The sequence below is a fragment of the Ammospiza caudacuta genome, chromosome 8 (assembly GCF_027887145.1).
Source record: "Ammospiza caudacuta isolate bAmmCau1 chromosome 8, bAmmCau1.pri, whole genome shotgun sequence".
Classification (NCBI taxonomy): Eukaryota; Metazoa; Chordata; class Aves; order Passeriformes; family Passerellidae; genus Ammospiza; species Ammospiza caudacuta.
The window spans coordinates 6030936-6047668 of record NC_080600.1 but is presented as its reverse complement, the minus strand read 5'-3'; the positions used below and the strand labels follow the sequence as shown (position 1 = coordinate 6047668).

At 45.0% G+C, this 16733-nt stretch overlaps 1 protein-coding gene across 2 annotated transcripts in view; it reads left to right on the top strand.

Moving 5' to 3' along the window:
* AGAP1 (ArfGAP with GTPase domain, ankyrin repeat and PH domain 1) overlaps positions 1-16733 on the top strand; it is a 321583-nt gene that overhangs the window by 136328 nt on the left and 168522 nt on the right. For both annotated transcript variants that reach the window (XM_058809286.1, XM_058809285.1), the window contains exons 7-8: positions 10541-10668; positions 16513-16668. In XM_058809286.1, coding sequence (XP_058665269.1) covers positions 10541-10668; positions 16513-16668 — 284 coding nt within the window. The remainder of the gene's footprint in view (positions 1-10540; positions 10669-16512; positions 16669-16733) is intronic.

Sequence of the window (16733 nt, the reverse complement as noted above, 5' to 3'; positions counted from 1 at the left end):
TCAAATCAGGGAGGAAAATTAGCTGGCAGATGGATGGGACTGCATGTGCTGCCTCAGTTATGAAAACGATCCCAAATATTAAATGTGAACACAGGGGCTCAACATGTTTTATTAAAGGGTTAGGAAAACCGGGGGACTCTTATACTTCTTGATGTGGCACTTGGAGATGTGGTTAGTGGTGGCCTCGGCAGTGCTGGGGTAGTGCTTGGACTGGATTTGAGAGAGCTTTTCCAGCCTAAAGGGTCCTGTGATTCCTGTGATCCCTGACAGTTCCCACATGTGACTTCACTTCGGTATTCCCTGCAACTTTCAAAACTTCAAATTAAATTTTTAATACATTCTATCTCTGATAGAAGACATTTTTTGGAACATATTTGTCCTCTGTGACAAGTGCATTCCCTCAGCAGCCTCTGTGGAGTGCTGACTTATGGTCTTTAGTTCACAAATTATTATAAAGCTGGTACATGACTAAAATTGACTAGTTTTGTTAATAAATGTGTGAATGTTTGTTCCTTTTAGTTTCAGCACAAGATCCTTTGATGTCTGGTAACTTCTGCACTGTCTCAACTTTGAAAAGGCTGAAGGTGGCATATCAGAGCCACAGAACTAATTTTAATTTAAGGCAGAGGTTTGTTTTTCTTGGAGCTCTATCTGCACTTAATGAAAGAACGTTATTGGCAGATGCTGAGGAAATATTTTTTCCCATAGAAAATTGGATTTGGGGCATAAAACTTGTTAATGTTAATAAAGACAGGTCATTACTGGTCTCAAGTCAGCTATGCAAACTGCAGGAGATGGAGTGCTGCCGGTGGCACTTGTGCTGCTGCTCCTTGGGTGTGAAACAAGCCCTGTGAGGAGTAAATCAGCCCGAGTGGAGCGCACACACAATGGCCTCACTGCCATCATTTATGCCCCTCCTGGTGCCTGATGCGCTCACTTGTGTCTTAGGCTGGTAATTTACAGTCTCCCAGAAAGGTGTGTTTAGATTTAAGCTGTGCAATAGTGTAACTAATGAGAAATAGAGGGGAATTTATAGCACTCGGTGATTGACTGGCCAAGTACCTCGACATTAATTGAAATCTGAGGACTCCCAGCTGTCTTTCAGTTAAAAAAAAATTAAATAGGGGGAAAAAATTTTTTTTGGAGTAGTGAAACTATTGCTTTGTAGCATTTCTGGAGAACATGGCGGGGGTGAAAAGGTGGGGTTCCCTGAAGAGTGGAAGGGCTGGTTGCTACTCACCTGCAGGCACTGGCTGATCTGCGCCCTGGCACTATCACTCAGCTTTTACAATCCCACTGTGCCTTCAGTTGTCTTTCCCTGGGAGTTTGGCCCCAGTTCCACCTGGAACTGGCTGTGGAGTCAGCACTTTGTGCTGCTGTGCCCTAACAGAGGCACTCAGGCCTAACTGTTGTGTGACAGATGATCAGGATAAATACTCGGCGTTAATCTCTCACTGTTTAACCAGAGCACACAGCTCTCTCCTCTGCTGTCATCCTCTAAATGCACCATTCTTGTGGAGCTCAGTCTTGTGAAAATGTCTAAATTTTCCCATTAAGTGCTTAAAAAGTAATAAAACTAAAGCCATTAGCCTTCACTCGTCAGATCTGTATCAAGAGAAATATTCTTGGGCGCCATAAATCTGATCAAGTGTTCGACATTTATATCATTCGACTTCATTCTCTGGAAATGGACCTTTGAAGGTAAATTGCATTAAGTAGGGCAGTTTAAATTTTTAATACAATCTTATTGTAACTGTTAGCAAATGATTAAAGTGCAAAGGGGGGGCTTACGTGTTTTGGGAGATTTATGTGAAATGCTCCATGATGCTTCTGCTCTGGCAGGGAACTGCTTTTGTGACAGCTGGATGTGCATAAACCCACATACCCAGAGGATTTTTAGCTTGTAGTGGTGGAGGAGATGCCTTCCTATGTGCTGCTGGATTTCTGGAGGGTGTTTTGGGAGCAGGGTTTATTCCACCTGCACTGTGGTGTTGGTAACACCGCTTAACACTTTTTCCAGCAGGCCTCTGTGTGCCTGAGAGGTGGATTGTGATAGCTCAGTGGGCAGCGAGCTCATGGGCTGAGGTGGTTTATTTAATCTTATTTAGGTGCTTGGTGGTCTGTTTTGAGGGAGGTTTTTCTTTAAAGGACAAGAACATTCTCTAGCTTGAGTTTGGTGAACAGCCTGGATAAGCTGTGCTTCAGAAGCAGTGATGTGTTTGTGCACCTTTTTTTGGTGTTTCTGTCATAAACCTGGTTCCTCTGTTCTGAAGAGAATGCTGACATCTTGAGGAATAGTATTTCTGAATATTTAATGTGAAAAAAGTGATATTTGTTCAAAGTATTAGGTGATTATAACTTTTTTCTTAGATACTCCAGCAATCATGGCCCTTGCTTTGGAACCAGCTGTGCCCTGTCTGGATGTAGCTGTGTGATCTCATGGTGTGGTTACACCTCTGACTTCAGACTTTGATTTGCTGGGTTACAATTTTGTGTCATTTTGGCAGTTTCAAAAAGAAAACCATTGATTTTTCTGGTTTTTTGGTGAGCTTTTTCTTTAAGTTGAGTTAATAGAACCATCTGGATGAGGCATGAGTTAAGTTGTATGTGATTCAGTCAATGTGATTAGTTTATTTCTTTCTAGAGGGTTGGTTGCATCTGAGATGCACTGCCAGAACAGCAGCTTTCTGTCACTGTGTCCTTCTCTGTGCTCTGTTAGTTGGGTGTGCAGGACTCTTCAGAGAGCAGAAATGTTCTCTATGAGAGCAGTCATTTGGTGGTGTGTGCCCCAAGGTGGGCTTTTCATGAAGCTGCCTCAAAATGGGAGTAGGAAATGACTCACTAAGGTGGCAACATCCTGAAGATCATATAATTTTCTGTTACTTAAGCCTATGGTTTGATATGATTTAAAAGCAATTCTGTGTTTTGACATAGAATTAAATACATTAAATTATTATTTCATACAATGTAATTATTACATTTAATGTTATCCTTAAGAATATTGTTCTTAAAGAGTAATTAACAACTCAGTTGCTTCCTTTATGGACATTTTACAAAACACATCAATTTTACAGCATTCTCTTTGAGTCTTTTCAGTTTGACTTTTTTTCTTGTTTCAACTTTTTTTTTTAATCTTTGCATTTAAAATCATAACTCTATGTGGGATACAACAGGATTTATGACTTTATTCTGCCCTCATGGAAAGGTCAGCAGAGCTCCAGGTAAATCCATTTGCAGGAGACTTCACCTGTGTGTCTGGCACAATGTTCCCCTTAAGTCCTCAAGTTGTTTGCTTCTACTTGTAGCACAGCTGAAGCAGTGAAGAAAACACAGGTTATTTTTAAATTGCTTCAGATGCCAGGTTGTTTCCAGTGGATTTATTGGCATATTTGCTTACCTAGGCTTGGAAGGCAGTGATTTGCATGGAAGTTGGGAATAAGTGATGTGCAGTGTTAATTAGAGTTACCTGTGGAGGAAAAAAATATGTGTTGGCATTGATGAAAGATATTTAATACAGAGCCTGATTTACAGCTGTATTTTCATATCTTGTAAGACAAGGTTTAAGAAGCAAAGATTTGTTAACCAAGCACTTTGTCCTGTAAAACTTCCTAATGCTTTTGGTGCCTTGCACTACAGATTTATGTCTTTTTGGTCAATTGGACTTTTCACTTTTGGTCATTGAGTTTTCTCCCAGCAAGTCCCAGCACAGGCTGTCAGAGCATGGAGGGGTTTGTGCTCAGTGCAGAGCAGGAGCTCTGGTGTGACTTCACAGTGGCACCACTTCTTCAGGGCAAAATAACTTTGCTGCACCTGGCCAGGAATTAGCTGGATAAATTGCCATTTCCAAACCCCAGCTTTAGAATTGTCCAGCACTCATTTCTCCATTACACCTGACATGTGGTATGCCAAGCTCTCCTGCTAAACAGAAGAATCTAAAGGTTGTTTAGCCTAGAAAATTGATTGAATTTTAAATAACAGGCACAATGGCCTTAATAGTGGCTACTTACATGAATGTTTCCCATTTGGAAGCATTTGTGGTTAAGGCTTGCTCTGGTAGTTATTACTGCCTCTCCTGCAGTATGTAATTGTGGAATAAATTTGCTTTTATTGAACCCTTACTTATCCTGTAAACATGGAATATTAAGCTAAAAGGCAGCTGCTGTAAAAATGTAAGCTGCTGTATATCCTAACGTCTTTCACTTGTGTTTTTTAAGGTATAAGCACACACAAAAAATTTTGCTCACACAAAAATCCCAATTTTGCAATGTTATTTTTTCCCCAAGTAATTAAAACAGGTATTTATTTAAACAAGGGTTATCCCTGCTGATGTTTTTCACTCAGCTGTCAGCATTCCACCTTCAACTGAAGGCCATTTTCTGTCTGCCCATCAGTGAAGGAAAATTTCCTGCATTCCCGTCTTTTTCACAAGTGGCAGGTTTTAGCTGAACCTGCTGTTTACTCCTTCTTGGACGTGCAGAGGAGATGGATGGCGTTACACAGGTTTTGATGAGAAACCAGTTTTGATTTAAATTAGTGGTAATTGGAGAACTGAGTGTTTGCATCTCCTAAAATATGCAGCACCCTGGACTGTGATCACTAAGAAGAGAAATGGCACCAGATGTTACGGGTCTTGTATGCCTGGAGTCTGCCCTTTTAATACTCCAAGCTTTTCTTAGTTGAGCAATTTAAATGTATAAAAAAGAGCACAGGAAGAGCTGTATTCCCTGTCTTTTGGGAATGAAAAGTGATCAGACTGCTGGTACCTCTGGGTGTTTTCCAGGATCCACCTTAGGAGCAGGGAGAGATCAGGTCTCAGCCTGGATGAGGTTTCCCTCCACTCATCTCTGGGGTGCTGCAGAGTTCTCAGTTTTATGAGATGTGGGACTGGAGCAGACTCTCACCTTGTGCCTTGAACTCCTCCTAGGGAGTATTTTCCTCTGAAGTCTCTGCCTTTCTCATCCTTGTCCTTGGATGGAGCTGTGCTGATGAGGTTGATGCCTCAGGTTTGAGCTTTTCTATTTTTCAGATTCTGTGCTGCTTTAGTCTGAGCTTCCATTAGGGGATGCTGAGCTCTGTGCACAGAGCAGGGAGACAAAACAATTCCTGCTCCAGCTGGGGACCAAGGACAAATGATCCAAATCTCAGGCCCAAGAGCACAAACACTGTGGGCTGGAGAGAGAAAAACAAGAAGGATGAGATTTGATAACCTAAAGCTGTAATTGGACAATTAACTCCAATATGCAAATGGAGCAGAACTGATCAAAGTGAGAGATCCTGTGACCAGTTGTCCATTTTGTGGCCATTTTGGTTCATCTTGGGTGCAGCCCTGGCCGGGCTGTGTGCTGCCCAAGGTGTGTCCATTGAGAATATCCTTTTAATCAATCCCTACTTTATTCTGTAACTCTGTCTGGCCTCTGTTCTAGCTCAGCCTTCACAAGGCATCAAGGTGGAGTAGGAGCTGGTGTGTGAGCAGCTCTTGGAACCAGGGCAGACAGCTCTGTCAGGGCAGCTCCTCTGGCACCAGCCTTCCTAAGGGGGATGAGCTCCCGAACAGAGCACTAGGGAGGAGCCAGTTCCTTATGGAGGCACCACCCTCATCCTCCCCAAGGGAATTCAGTCCTCTTCTCCTCATCCCCAGGGAATTCAGTCCTCTTCTCCTCATCCCCCAGGGAATTCAGTCCTTTCTCCTCATCCCCCAGGGAATTCAGTCCTGTGCTCCTCATCCCCCAGGGAATTCAGTCCTGTGCTCCTCATCCCAAGGGAATTCAGTCCTCTGCTCCTCATGCCCAGGGAATTCAATCCTGTGTTCCTCAGCCCAAGGGAATTCAGTCCTCTGCTCCTCATCCCTCAGGGAATTCAGTCCTCTGCTCCTCATCCCTCAGGGAATTCAGTCCTGTGCTCCTCATCCCAAGGGAATTCAGTCCTCTGCTCCTCATGCCCAGGGAATTCAGTCCTCTGCTCCTCATCCCCATGGAATTCAATCCTGTGTTCCTCATCCCAAGGGAATTCAGTCCTCTGCTCCTCATCCCTCAGGGAATTCAGTCCTCTGCTCCTCATCCCCAGGGAATTCAGTCCTGTGCTCCTCATCCCTCAGGGAATTCAGTCCTCTGCTCCTCATCCCTCAGGGAATTCAGTCCTGTGCTCCTCATCCCCAGGGAATTCAGTCCTGTGCTCCTCAGAGTGGGAGGGCTTTGCTTGGGAAAATGAGTTGTGCTCACTGTTTCCTTTGGAAAATGTAATTTTGTGGAGATCACAGAATCACAGAATCACAGAAGTTCAAGACTGGAAGAGACCTATAAGATCATCAAGTCCAGTCGATGCTCTAACTGTTCACTAGATCATGGCAGCAAGTGCCACATCCAGTCTTTTTTTGAATTCTTCAAGGGATGATGACTCCACCACCTCACTGGGTAAATGATTCCAGTATCTGACCACTCTTACTGTGAAATATTTGCTTCTTAATTCTAACTTACATCTCGCTTGACGCAGCTTGAGACTGTGTCCTCTTGTTCTATCTGTTATCGCCCGGAGAAAGAGACCGACCCCCAGCTCACCACAGCCACCCTTCAGGAAGTTGTAGAGAGCGATGAGGTTGCCCCTGAGTCTCCTTTTCTCCAGGCTGAACAACCCCAGCTCCCTCAGTCGCTCTTCGTATGGCTTGTGTTCCAAGCCCCTTATTAGTCTCGTTGCCCTCCTCTGGACACGCTCAAGTAACTCGATGTCCCTCCTAAAGTGAGGGGCCCAGAACTGGATACAATACTCCAAGTGAGGCCTCACCAGTGCCGAGTACAGGGGAAGAATGACCTCTCTGTTCCTGCTGGCCACTCCATTTCTGATACTGGCCAGGATGGCATTGGCCCTCTTGGCTACCTGGGCACACTGCTGGCTCATATTCAATCGACTGTCAACCAGCACCCCCAGGTCCCTTTCCACCTGGGCACTATCCAGCCATTCCGTCCCCAGCTTATATCGGTACAGGGGGTTATTGTGGCCGAAGTGCAGTACTCGACACTTGGACTTATTGAACTTCATCCCGTTTGATTCTGCCCATGCATCTAACCTTTCCAAATCTCTCTGGAGAGCCCTACACCCCTCAAGCAGATCTACACTCTTTCCCAATTTAGTGTCATCAGCGAATTTACTAATAAAAGACTCTAAGCCCTCATCCATATCATCAATAAAAATGTTGAACAAAACTGGCCCCAACACAGACCCCTGAGGGACACCACTGGTGACTGGTCGCCAGCTGGATGTGACACCATTCACCACCACTCTCTGGGCCCGGCCATCGTTCCATGTGCAGCTCCCGGCTGTCCTGCTCAGGGCTCCCTGAAAGCCTCGTGGGCAGGCAGGGAGCAGGAGATGCTGAGGAATGAGTGGGTTTTTCCCTAACAAAAAGCAGCGTTTGGGATGGAAGTGGCAGGGGTGGGAAGGTTAATTTTGTTGTGGTGAGCTAGGTCAGGCATGGAAGGAGAGGCATTCAAGCCAGGAGCTTTCCCTCCCAGCTCAGAGTGGGAATTTCACATGCTTTTAATTATCAATGCCTTCAAGCAGCATACAACTCCCAGTCATTCTGGCTCGTGGAATTAAATTTAAATGTATGAAAAATAAGCGTCAGTCTCCCTCCAAGGCCAAATATTTGCTAAATATCAGTTTCTCTTTGTTTACAACTCTAAGTATCCATCGCATATCCCTGTTTGTTTGCAGAAGAGTTCTTGACTTTGCACATGAATTTTGTTTAGCTTTTCATTCTTCTGATATATTAAAATAAAATCTGTCCCAAACTGATAAATAGAGTATGTAAAAGTACAAACAATTCAACTGATTTTTAAAAAGAGTTGAAATGCTTCTCAATCTCTGGATTATTTTTGATATCTGCCATAGATTAAGTTGGTATTCATCTGTTTTAGAAATATTTTTAGAGAGTATAAAATTCAAATATTGTGTTCAGAAGCAGCTTGGGACAACAATATTTCTGCTTTCTTGAATTTTTTATTCACTTTATAGAACATCATTGTTCTGACAGAGTGAGGAGCTGAGAAATTTGGGGTGAATAACGGTTTATTTTGACCTCACCTGTGTCCAGTTTGAGCATAATGATGTGGAGTTGCTGGAGTGAGTCCAGAGGAGGCCATGGGGATGCTCCAGGGTTGGAGCCAGGCTGGGGGTGCTCACCTGGGGAGGAGAAGGGTCCAGGGAGAGCTCAGAGTCCCTGAAGGGGCTCCAGGAGAGCTGGAGAGGGACTGGGGACAAGGCATGGAGGGACAGGACACAGGGAATGGCTCCCAGTGCCAGAGGGCAGGGATGGATGGGAGATTGGGAATTGGGAATTGTTCCCTGTGAGGGTGGGCAGGCCGTGGCACAGGGTGCCCAGAGCAGCTGTGGCTGCCCCTGGATCCCTGGCAGTGCCCAAGGCCAGGCTGGACAGGGCTGGGAGCAGCCTGGTGCTTTGCTTGTGTTCAGTCACTGAGTTCAGACTGCCCTGGGTTTCTTCCCCTGCTCCTCCCCCTTCTTGCCCAGACTGTGCTGTGTGTGCCAATGCTGCCAGCACCCCTGTACCCACACTGCAGGGGAGGTAAATATTCTCCTTGGCTAATTATCCGTGCCATGTGAGAGCAGGAGCTTTTGCACATGAGGTAGTTTTCATCCATGTGTGGTTTTTGTTCAGTTTGGGTCTTAATTTAGGTCTGTACCACATAGGATGAAGACAAATCCATGTGCATATGTTAAAATCTGACCTTTGGTTTGCTCTCTTCACTCGCTAATGTGGTTTAAAATATTTTAATATATAGCTTCCCAGGCCCCAGATCAATAACCCAATGGGTCTGAAATGACAGAGTGCTACGATATTCCCCTTTAATTTAAACATGATTAGCTGATGAAGGTTATGATCAATATGCTAGGGGAAGATAAATTAATTGATATCATCCTTTCAGGATGATAAGAGGCCTATTGGAGGTGGGATGTAACTAATGAAGCTGCTTCTTCATATATATGAGCCATTCTTTATCCAATGTATTCTCACTAAATCATGGTTATGCCATCATTCATTTACATGAAAAACATAAGCCACAGACCAGTTTGTTATTAAAATTGCATTCATTTGAAAAGAAACTATGCTTACACTGTCCCTGCCTGTGCTGTAATGTAGTGAGGGAAAATAATCTTGGAATTTACATAATTGTCCTTTTGTGTTTGCTGAACAAGACAGACTGGGTTCTGTTGGCTTAATTCCAAGGATTTCCTGGGGAACTTTTTGAGGAGATGCCAGTGAATGTCACTGGCTTTGGTGGAGGTGCTGCAAGTGACTGCAGATTCCTTGGCACAAGTTTTCTGAAGTGCTTCCCTTCATGGAGAAAACTGCATGCAATGAAGCTGAATTTAGTTAGTGGCATTTTTGATTAGCCACTACACAACTACCTGTTTCCAAAGACTGAAATTTTGATTAGTTTTTAATTTGTGACTCAAAAGGTAGCAATACATTTTATTTTTATGTATTTATGACATAAAAAGAGCTCTTTCCAAAGGCTTTAGCTGAATTAGCAGCATGAGCTCAAGTTCCACTGTGTGATGGGATGAATTTCTGAAATGGTTTGAGTTGTTTAAATTGAAAGGTTGTAGGAGAGGTTTGGAAGTGGCTGCATTCTACATCAGTTCTGTTTGATCTTTTTTATTATGGGTCTGCCAGGCTGTGTATAGAGATGTTAATGGCTCTGATCCCTGTATCTGTTTGATAAATGCTGCTTTTTCTCCCATGCTGAAGAGAATGTCTTAATAAATTGCAAAAAAAGAAAAAAAAAAGAAAAAAAAAGGCATTTTCCCAGCTGTGCTGCTGCTGTGAAAGAATAAAAGCTAAATTAGAACTAATGATACAGCTTCTTTCCATAAAGAATTTCACTGGGATGTGTGGTGCCACCAATCTAGGTATTTATTCACTGTCATGAACCCTTTATCAGTTCTAATATTGCAGTTCTAATACTGCAGTTATCTTTGGTTTGGGCTCCACAGTGGATTGCCCTGGTGCAATGGCTGATAAAAAAAAGAGAAATCCATCTTATTCCTTGGCAGCAGAGAGCAGGTACCTCCTGTCTGCCAGGAGAATATCCCAAGGAAGAATGGGAAATGTTTGCTACCATGAGCTTTTATGGAAAACACAAGCCTCAGATGAGTCTCTCTCATCTGAGAGTGATGAGCTTTGTTAGTGTGGGGTCACAAACACGGAGGGGACTTGGTACAGAATTCCTGGTGTTGCTTTTTGTTATTTTTCCCTGAGTCCTGTGGTGCTCACGTGGTGGAATGAGACTTCTGGAGGCACATTTTCCAGAAGTCTCATTCCACCAGGAATGAGGAAGAGTCACTTTTCCCAGCTGGAGTTTCCCGTGGAGCACCGTGGAAAACCAGCACCCTTCCCCTTCCCTGTACCACACTGAGCTTTTGGGGCAGGCTTTGGTGGTGCCCCCCGGTTTGTGTGTGCTGCTCACTGTGTGTTTGCCCCCCGTGTGCCCTGCCTGACCTGCCTGGCTGTTGTGTCTCCCCTCAGTGGCCCAGAAGATCGTTTCCACCAAGAAGAAGCAGCAGCTCTCCATCGGACCCTGCAAGTCTCTGCCCAACTCTCCGAGCCACTCCTCCGTGTGTTCTGCCCAGGTTTCTGCCGTGCATATCAGCCAGGTACAGACAAAATCAGTGCTTGGGAAAGGGGCTGATAAGCTGCTTTTCATCTCTGGTGTGTTTCCTGCCATTTCAAGTGCTCTCCTTGCTGCTCAAGAGGTAGTTGCCATTTTATTCATGCTGCCAGTGCTCTGTGGTTTGAAGTGATATTTGAATTTTTTTTTTTAAGATTGGCTTGAGTTCAAGAAACAAAGTAGCAAAGCAGAATAATTTAGCTTTAAAGCCTGCTTGGATTGATAAGCCTGCTTTGATCATTCTCATTGATACCCAGCAGCCTGCAGGCCAATCATTACAGTTGTAGGATTTGCTGTGCTGTGGTTCAGCATCCCCTTGCTGTGTTTTTGGTGGTTACTCTCACTCAGCTGTGCTGAGCTGGTGTATCCCCATGGTTAGAGTGCTGGAATTTTACACTCAATGGTATTTTGAGAAACATGAGGTTAATACCAACTTTTTCTAAACATTAACATATGGTTAACACCAACTTTTACCCACGTGTGTTGCATGCTCCCCTGTGTTTCCCTGACAATGCCCTTCCTCAGTGGCTTTGTTTTCTAGTGTCAACTGATCATCTCTGGGCTTGTCCCCAGCTGAGATGGGTATAAACTGAATGATGTCAGGTACCCACAGCCATTCTGGTGTGGTTTTCAGTCTAAACTCAATAATGCACAGGTTATTTTGCAATCCTGAGCCAGCCATGTGAGGATTTGTTTTGGCTGTGGACCTTTATCCCACACAGTGCCTGCTTTTTGGCAGAAGGGAGTAACTTGTCCCGCTGGGTTATCACCCTAAAGATGCAGGTGCCAGTTTAACCTTCAGAGTTCTTTGCTGTGATTTACTGAGTCCTGGTACAACCTCAGGCTGTGGCTGTGGCTTTTGCTGATGAGCCCAAAGAGAATGCTGGAGTTCAGGCCCCCCTTTCTAAAGCAGGTGCTGAGTGAGGTGTGTTGCTCCTTAGAAGAGCCCTGGCACCTCCTGGTGAAGGACAAGTTCTCCCATGGGAGAGCTTCTCCCCTTTCCAGGTTCCCTCACCTGGTCTGTCTCTGACCACAGGCCCTTGGATCTGACCCTCTCTGGGGGCATTTTTTGTTAATGAAGCTTTTTTTGATGAAGGACATCAAATATCTGGGGGCTCACTGGTTTCCTACCCAAGTCTAGTGTGAAGGTCAACAGCAAACACCAAATTCTAGAGCAGTGCCATCACCTATGCAGCAAACTTCTTGCCAGTGATAAGAGCTGTTTGGGAAAATCAAGGCAAGGTAGCTTTTGTGATAAGGCTCCCTAGATTCCGTTCCAATAAAAGTGAAATAATGTTCTTTACTGCCTTTGGCAGGAGTCATAATTACCTGAAGGGGCAATTGCATCACCAGTCAAAGATGTCTCTCTTCTGAGACTGATGTCATGCCTAAAAGTAGAGGCCAGCAATCTGTTTCATGTCTTATCTCCTTTGTGCTACACTTAAAGGCAGTATGACCTTGTTTAAGGGAAGGAAGCCGAATCCTTATCCCAGACTTGAAAGAACTTTGCAACTGCAATTCCAAGTTTAAGATGATCTGGGGCAAGATTTGCCATCTCTGATCTTGGCTGGAAGACTGGCTGGTGTCTTGCCCTTTGGAACATCTCTCTTGGCGTAATGATGTTCCTCTGAAGATTTCCTCCCTGAATCAGCCCCGTTAGCGGTGCAGTGCCCTGCCACTTGCATTCTCCACAGGAGCAGAGGCCTTCAGAGGCACTGCCTGCACACAGCACTTCAGCTAGAGTCAGATTCTGTTCCATCTCTGGTTGGATCATCCCGGGGATTGAACTCCTGCAAACTCTCCAGATGACTCTGCAGTCAAAAGCTTAGGCTTTAGAGAGGGAAAAAAGAGGTATTGAGTGTCACCTTAACCAGAGTAGTCCTTAGCATACCTTGGGGGGAATTGTAAGGCTCAGCCCCATCCAGGGCTCCTGTGGTTTCAGTCTGCCACGTTGGACAGGCTTGCAGCAATCTGGTCTGGTGGAAGGCGTTGGAATGGGATCAGCCTTGAGGTCCCTTCCAATCCAAACCACCCTGGGATTCTGACAGACTTGTCTGTGTGTGTGGGTGCTTATCCATCTGCATGCCCAGGAGTCTGAGGTGGTGCCTGCCTCAGTAAGAGCCCTTCCAGAAAATGCTCTCAGGAGTAGCTGTAGTTATGTGTTTCCAGAGGCCTGTCCCACACACTAACATGCTTCCTCTTCCAAAGGCAAAATCCACTTTTCTTTGTAGTAGGTGCTGCTTAATTCTCCTTCTGACTTAGTTTTTAGCACGTATGTCAGTCAAGGGGAAGGTTTTCCTTGAAAACCTTTTTAAGTATCTCAGGTACCTCTGTTGACTTTCAGGGCAGCACAGAATGCATGGAAAGAATTTTATTTTCAAATCCCAAGATTATCACTCATGAGCATGATGGACAGAGCTGTTGTGTGCTCTGTCAACAAGAGGGATGGTGCAACATCGCTTACATTCAGGTATTCCTGAGTTAATAATTCCAGTCACAGCCCACTGTCTGGCTTTTTGGAACACTTCAAGAGGTAGACTGAGCTGTTCAGAGGGAAAGAAATGTTGTGCAGTGGATTGGAGGCCTCTTGTTGGCCACAGGGCATCTTGGAATAGGTCTTTACTTTTTACAAGTACAGACCAGTCACTTCCGTATCTCTCTGCTCTGTATGTCTATCCCACTTTTCATTCCCACATTGCCCTGTGCCTTGACAATCTTCCTAGGCATGATATGCTTGTATACCATGTTAAGCCTAATTTCAAAGAAGAATTGAGTTCCCTTTTACTTCACAAAACCCCACAGAACCATTCCTTTTCCCTACATTCATCCTGGTGCTAGAGGAGTTGCTTGTCCTTTACACCTGACCTATCAGGAAGGCAATTTTAAGCCATTAACTTAGCAGAATAGTGCCAATAAAACAGTTCCAAAGGGCTGTTTCCTCTGCCCAGCCCCTGGAAGTGGAGATGATCTGGTTCCCAAACACCTGAGGCTGCTCAGCCCCTCCTTTGGTGCTCAGTGCCTCAGTGTGGGGCTGCATAACCTGCTCAGGGGTTACCTGCAGCTGGGCTGGGGATTGCACTGTTGGAAAAACAGCTGGAAAAGCCTCTGGCACAACAGCTGTTGTTGGTGTGGGAGGCTGCAGGCCCCTGGCAGGAGCTGTGCAGAGCCACAGGGCCCCCTGAGCCTCCTCTGCTCCAGGCTGAGCCCCTGCCCAGCTCCCTCAGCCCCTCCATTCCCTGCCCTGGCCATTCTCCAGCCCCTCAGTGCCCATCCGTGGGGACTGCAGTGCCAGGAGTTGTGTGTCCTGGTCAGCAGTGCCACTCTCCAAGGAGATTTCCATTATTCCTGGGAAGGTGTGGAGCTTACCAGCCACTACAAAGCTGCAGCTCAGGTGTGGCTGCCACACAAGCTCTCTCCTTACTACCTGTTGTAAATCTGTATGATGCATTATCCATGTTTACACAATGCCTCCAGACAGTTTTTACTACAACATGATTGTCCAGAAACGTGAATTAAATTACTAAAAGCAGAGTGCAGTCAGTTTGGTCATCCATTATTTCATTCTGTGTGAGACCTGATTATTGTTAAGCCTTTTAGAAATTTTCTGGGATGTCAAAACTAAAACTAAACAAGGAATGATAATGTATTTAATGCCACATATTTCACAATCCTTTTGAATTTACAGGGTTGTTTCTAAGTAACCTGATATTTATCTAGAACAAGCATTGTAGATAGCTCCCTGTGAGGGTGGGCAGGCCCTGGCACAGGGCGCCAGAGCAGCTGTGGTTACCCCAGGATTCCTGGAAATGCCCAAGGCCAGGCTGGACAGTGCTTGGAGCACCCTGGGACAGTGTAAGGTGTCCCTGCCCATGGCAAGGAGTTGGAATTAGATGATCCTTGGGGTCCCTTTCAACCCAAACCATTCTATGGTTTTTGCAGCCATTCTCTCTGGTTTTGTTTTTCATTGTCCCAGCCAGTGGCTTATTTTGAAATCACTTCAGAGTTTTATTTACAAAGTTGGAAATCCACTGGGCTTGGTGTGTGAGAAGAGAAACATTGCCTGCAGGAGTTCTTTTATAGAAACTCTCTCTGTTTCTTAGGGGAACAGAATATCCAACAGATTTGTGTTTTCCTTTAGGAGTTACTTATAAATCACTTAGAAATCCTGGAGACAGCTGCAAAAAGTGTAAAATGACGCTATAAAATGATGAAGGATTTAAAAGGTAAAATTTTAGGGAATCCTTCATGGTCTCCACCTGGAAAGTAGGCTGTTAGGGTATAAATCTGTTCATTTCAATTTTAAAAAATTGGATTTCCTTGCCACCCTTCTCATCTCCACCATATCCAGTGGTTTGGGAAGCTGCTACAGAGACAGGAAAAGCAAATGTGGGGTAATTGAGGCCACTTCTTGCCAGCTTGTCCTGCTCATCTGTCCAGTGTTACTGGTCTCCATTAGGGCACCAAAAATGATCATTCCAGTTATGTAATTTCATCTCCTTTGTTTTGTACACATCTCCCAGTTCTGCTGCTGCTTCCTCTAGCACTTGAGAGTGTTGTAGGAAATGTCTCTGCCCTGCCCTTGCAGTGCCTTCCCCTCTGCTCCCTGCTCTGGGAAAGCTGCAAGGACCAGAAGAGAGCTTGGAGCATGCAGGATTTCAGCTGGGGTGTAAGGGGTTGTCTCCTGCTTTTCCATCATCCTGTGACTGCTTACAGCTTGAGGTCCCCATCCCCAAGGAGCATGGGGGAAGTTCCATGAGGCATCTTTCTCCTCAGGAATTCTGGAAATACCCTCTTACCACCTTTGCTCACTTCCTCCAGGAATCTTGACTGCTTTAAAGATGGCCTTTCCCCCTTCTTTCTGAATCCCAGACATTTCTTTTCCCTCCAGAATTACCTGTGAGTTACTGCCCAGCCACTTCATCCACTGCTGCTCCATCCCCAGCAGGCAGAATGTTCTCTGTTGTCCTGCCCCAGTCCCCCATCAGCACACAGAGCATCTCCTCCCTCAGTGGTGTTTTTAGTACTTGTTTATGTCATGTCTAATAAGTCCTTTTAAAGAAAAAAAAATAATACTTAATCACCTTTTGATCCTTTCCATTCTGTCTGGTTTCCTCACCTTCCTCCTTTCAGGAATTTGTTACATCAGTTCATATATTGTTTTATAGGCTCAAAGCTTTATTTCTTTCAGGACTAGGATGTAACATCAGTTTTGGCTGCTTCAGATAAATTGGAATCTCTTACTCACAAGTTTTGTATTTTTGCACCAGTGGCTTCAGCAAATCCTGTGCGGGGCCAGGATTTGGACTCAATTGTCCTTGTGGGAAAGTCTGTGATGCTTGGAATATGGCGGGATTTATCCAACCCCTTGGTAGCCATTTTACAACCCTGAATTATTTTCATTTTCTTGATCAGCTCTCAATAATCTGGTGTCTCCAGAGTAGGTTTAACTCCATGGCACTGGGTATTTACAATTTAGTTTAGTAGAAATCCAGATTTGGAAGGTTGTTCCCAATGTTTGCTTACTCGTACACTAGAAAACAAATGAAACTGTTGCTGCCCAGTTAAGGTTATACTGTGTAGAATGAAAATGTGCCTGCTGTATAATCAGAGCTATCTGAGTATTCAAAAAATAATGGTGGGGGAGATGTTCAAAGGCTTGGAATAGAAATGTGTGGAAAAGTGGCAGTAGGGCAGCCCTGCTGAGCCCCTGAGCCCTGGCTGCACTTCTGCATCAATCTGGAGTAAATCAGGAGCAAATAAGATACAGCTGTGGATTGTCATTGCTTGAAAGCAGCCTGACACTGTTTAAAACTCCCTTTAATCCTTGCAGACCAGTAATGGAGGAGGGAGTTTAAGTGATTATTCCTCCTCTGTCCCATCAACTCCAAGCACCAGCCAGAAGGAGCTGCGGATCGATGTTCCTCCCACTGCCAACACTCCAACTCCTGTGCGCAAACAGTCCAAGCGCCGCTCCAACCTCTTCACGGTGAGTCAGCCAGGGACACTGCCCTGGGGACAGCCTGAGCCTTAAACAGGGACCCTGCTGCCCTG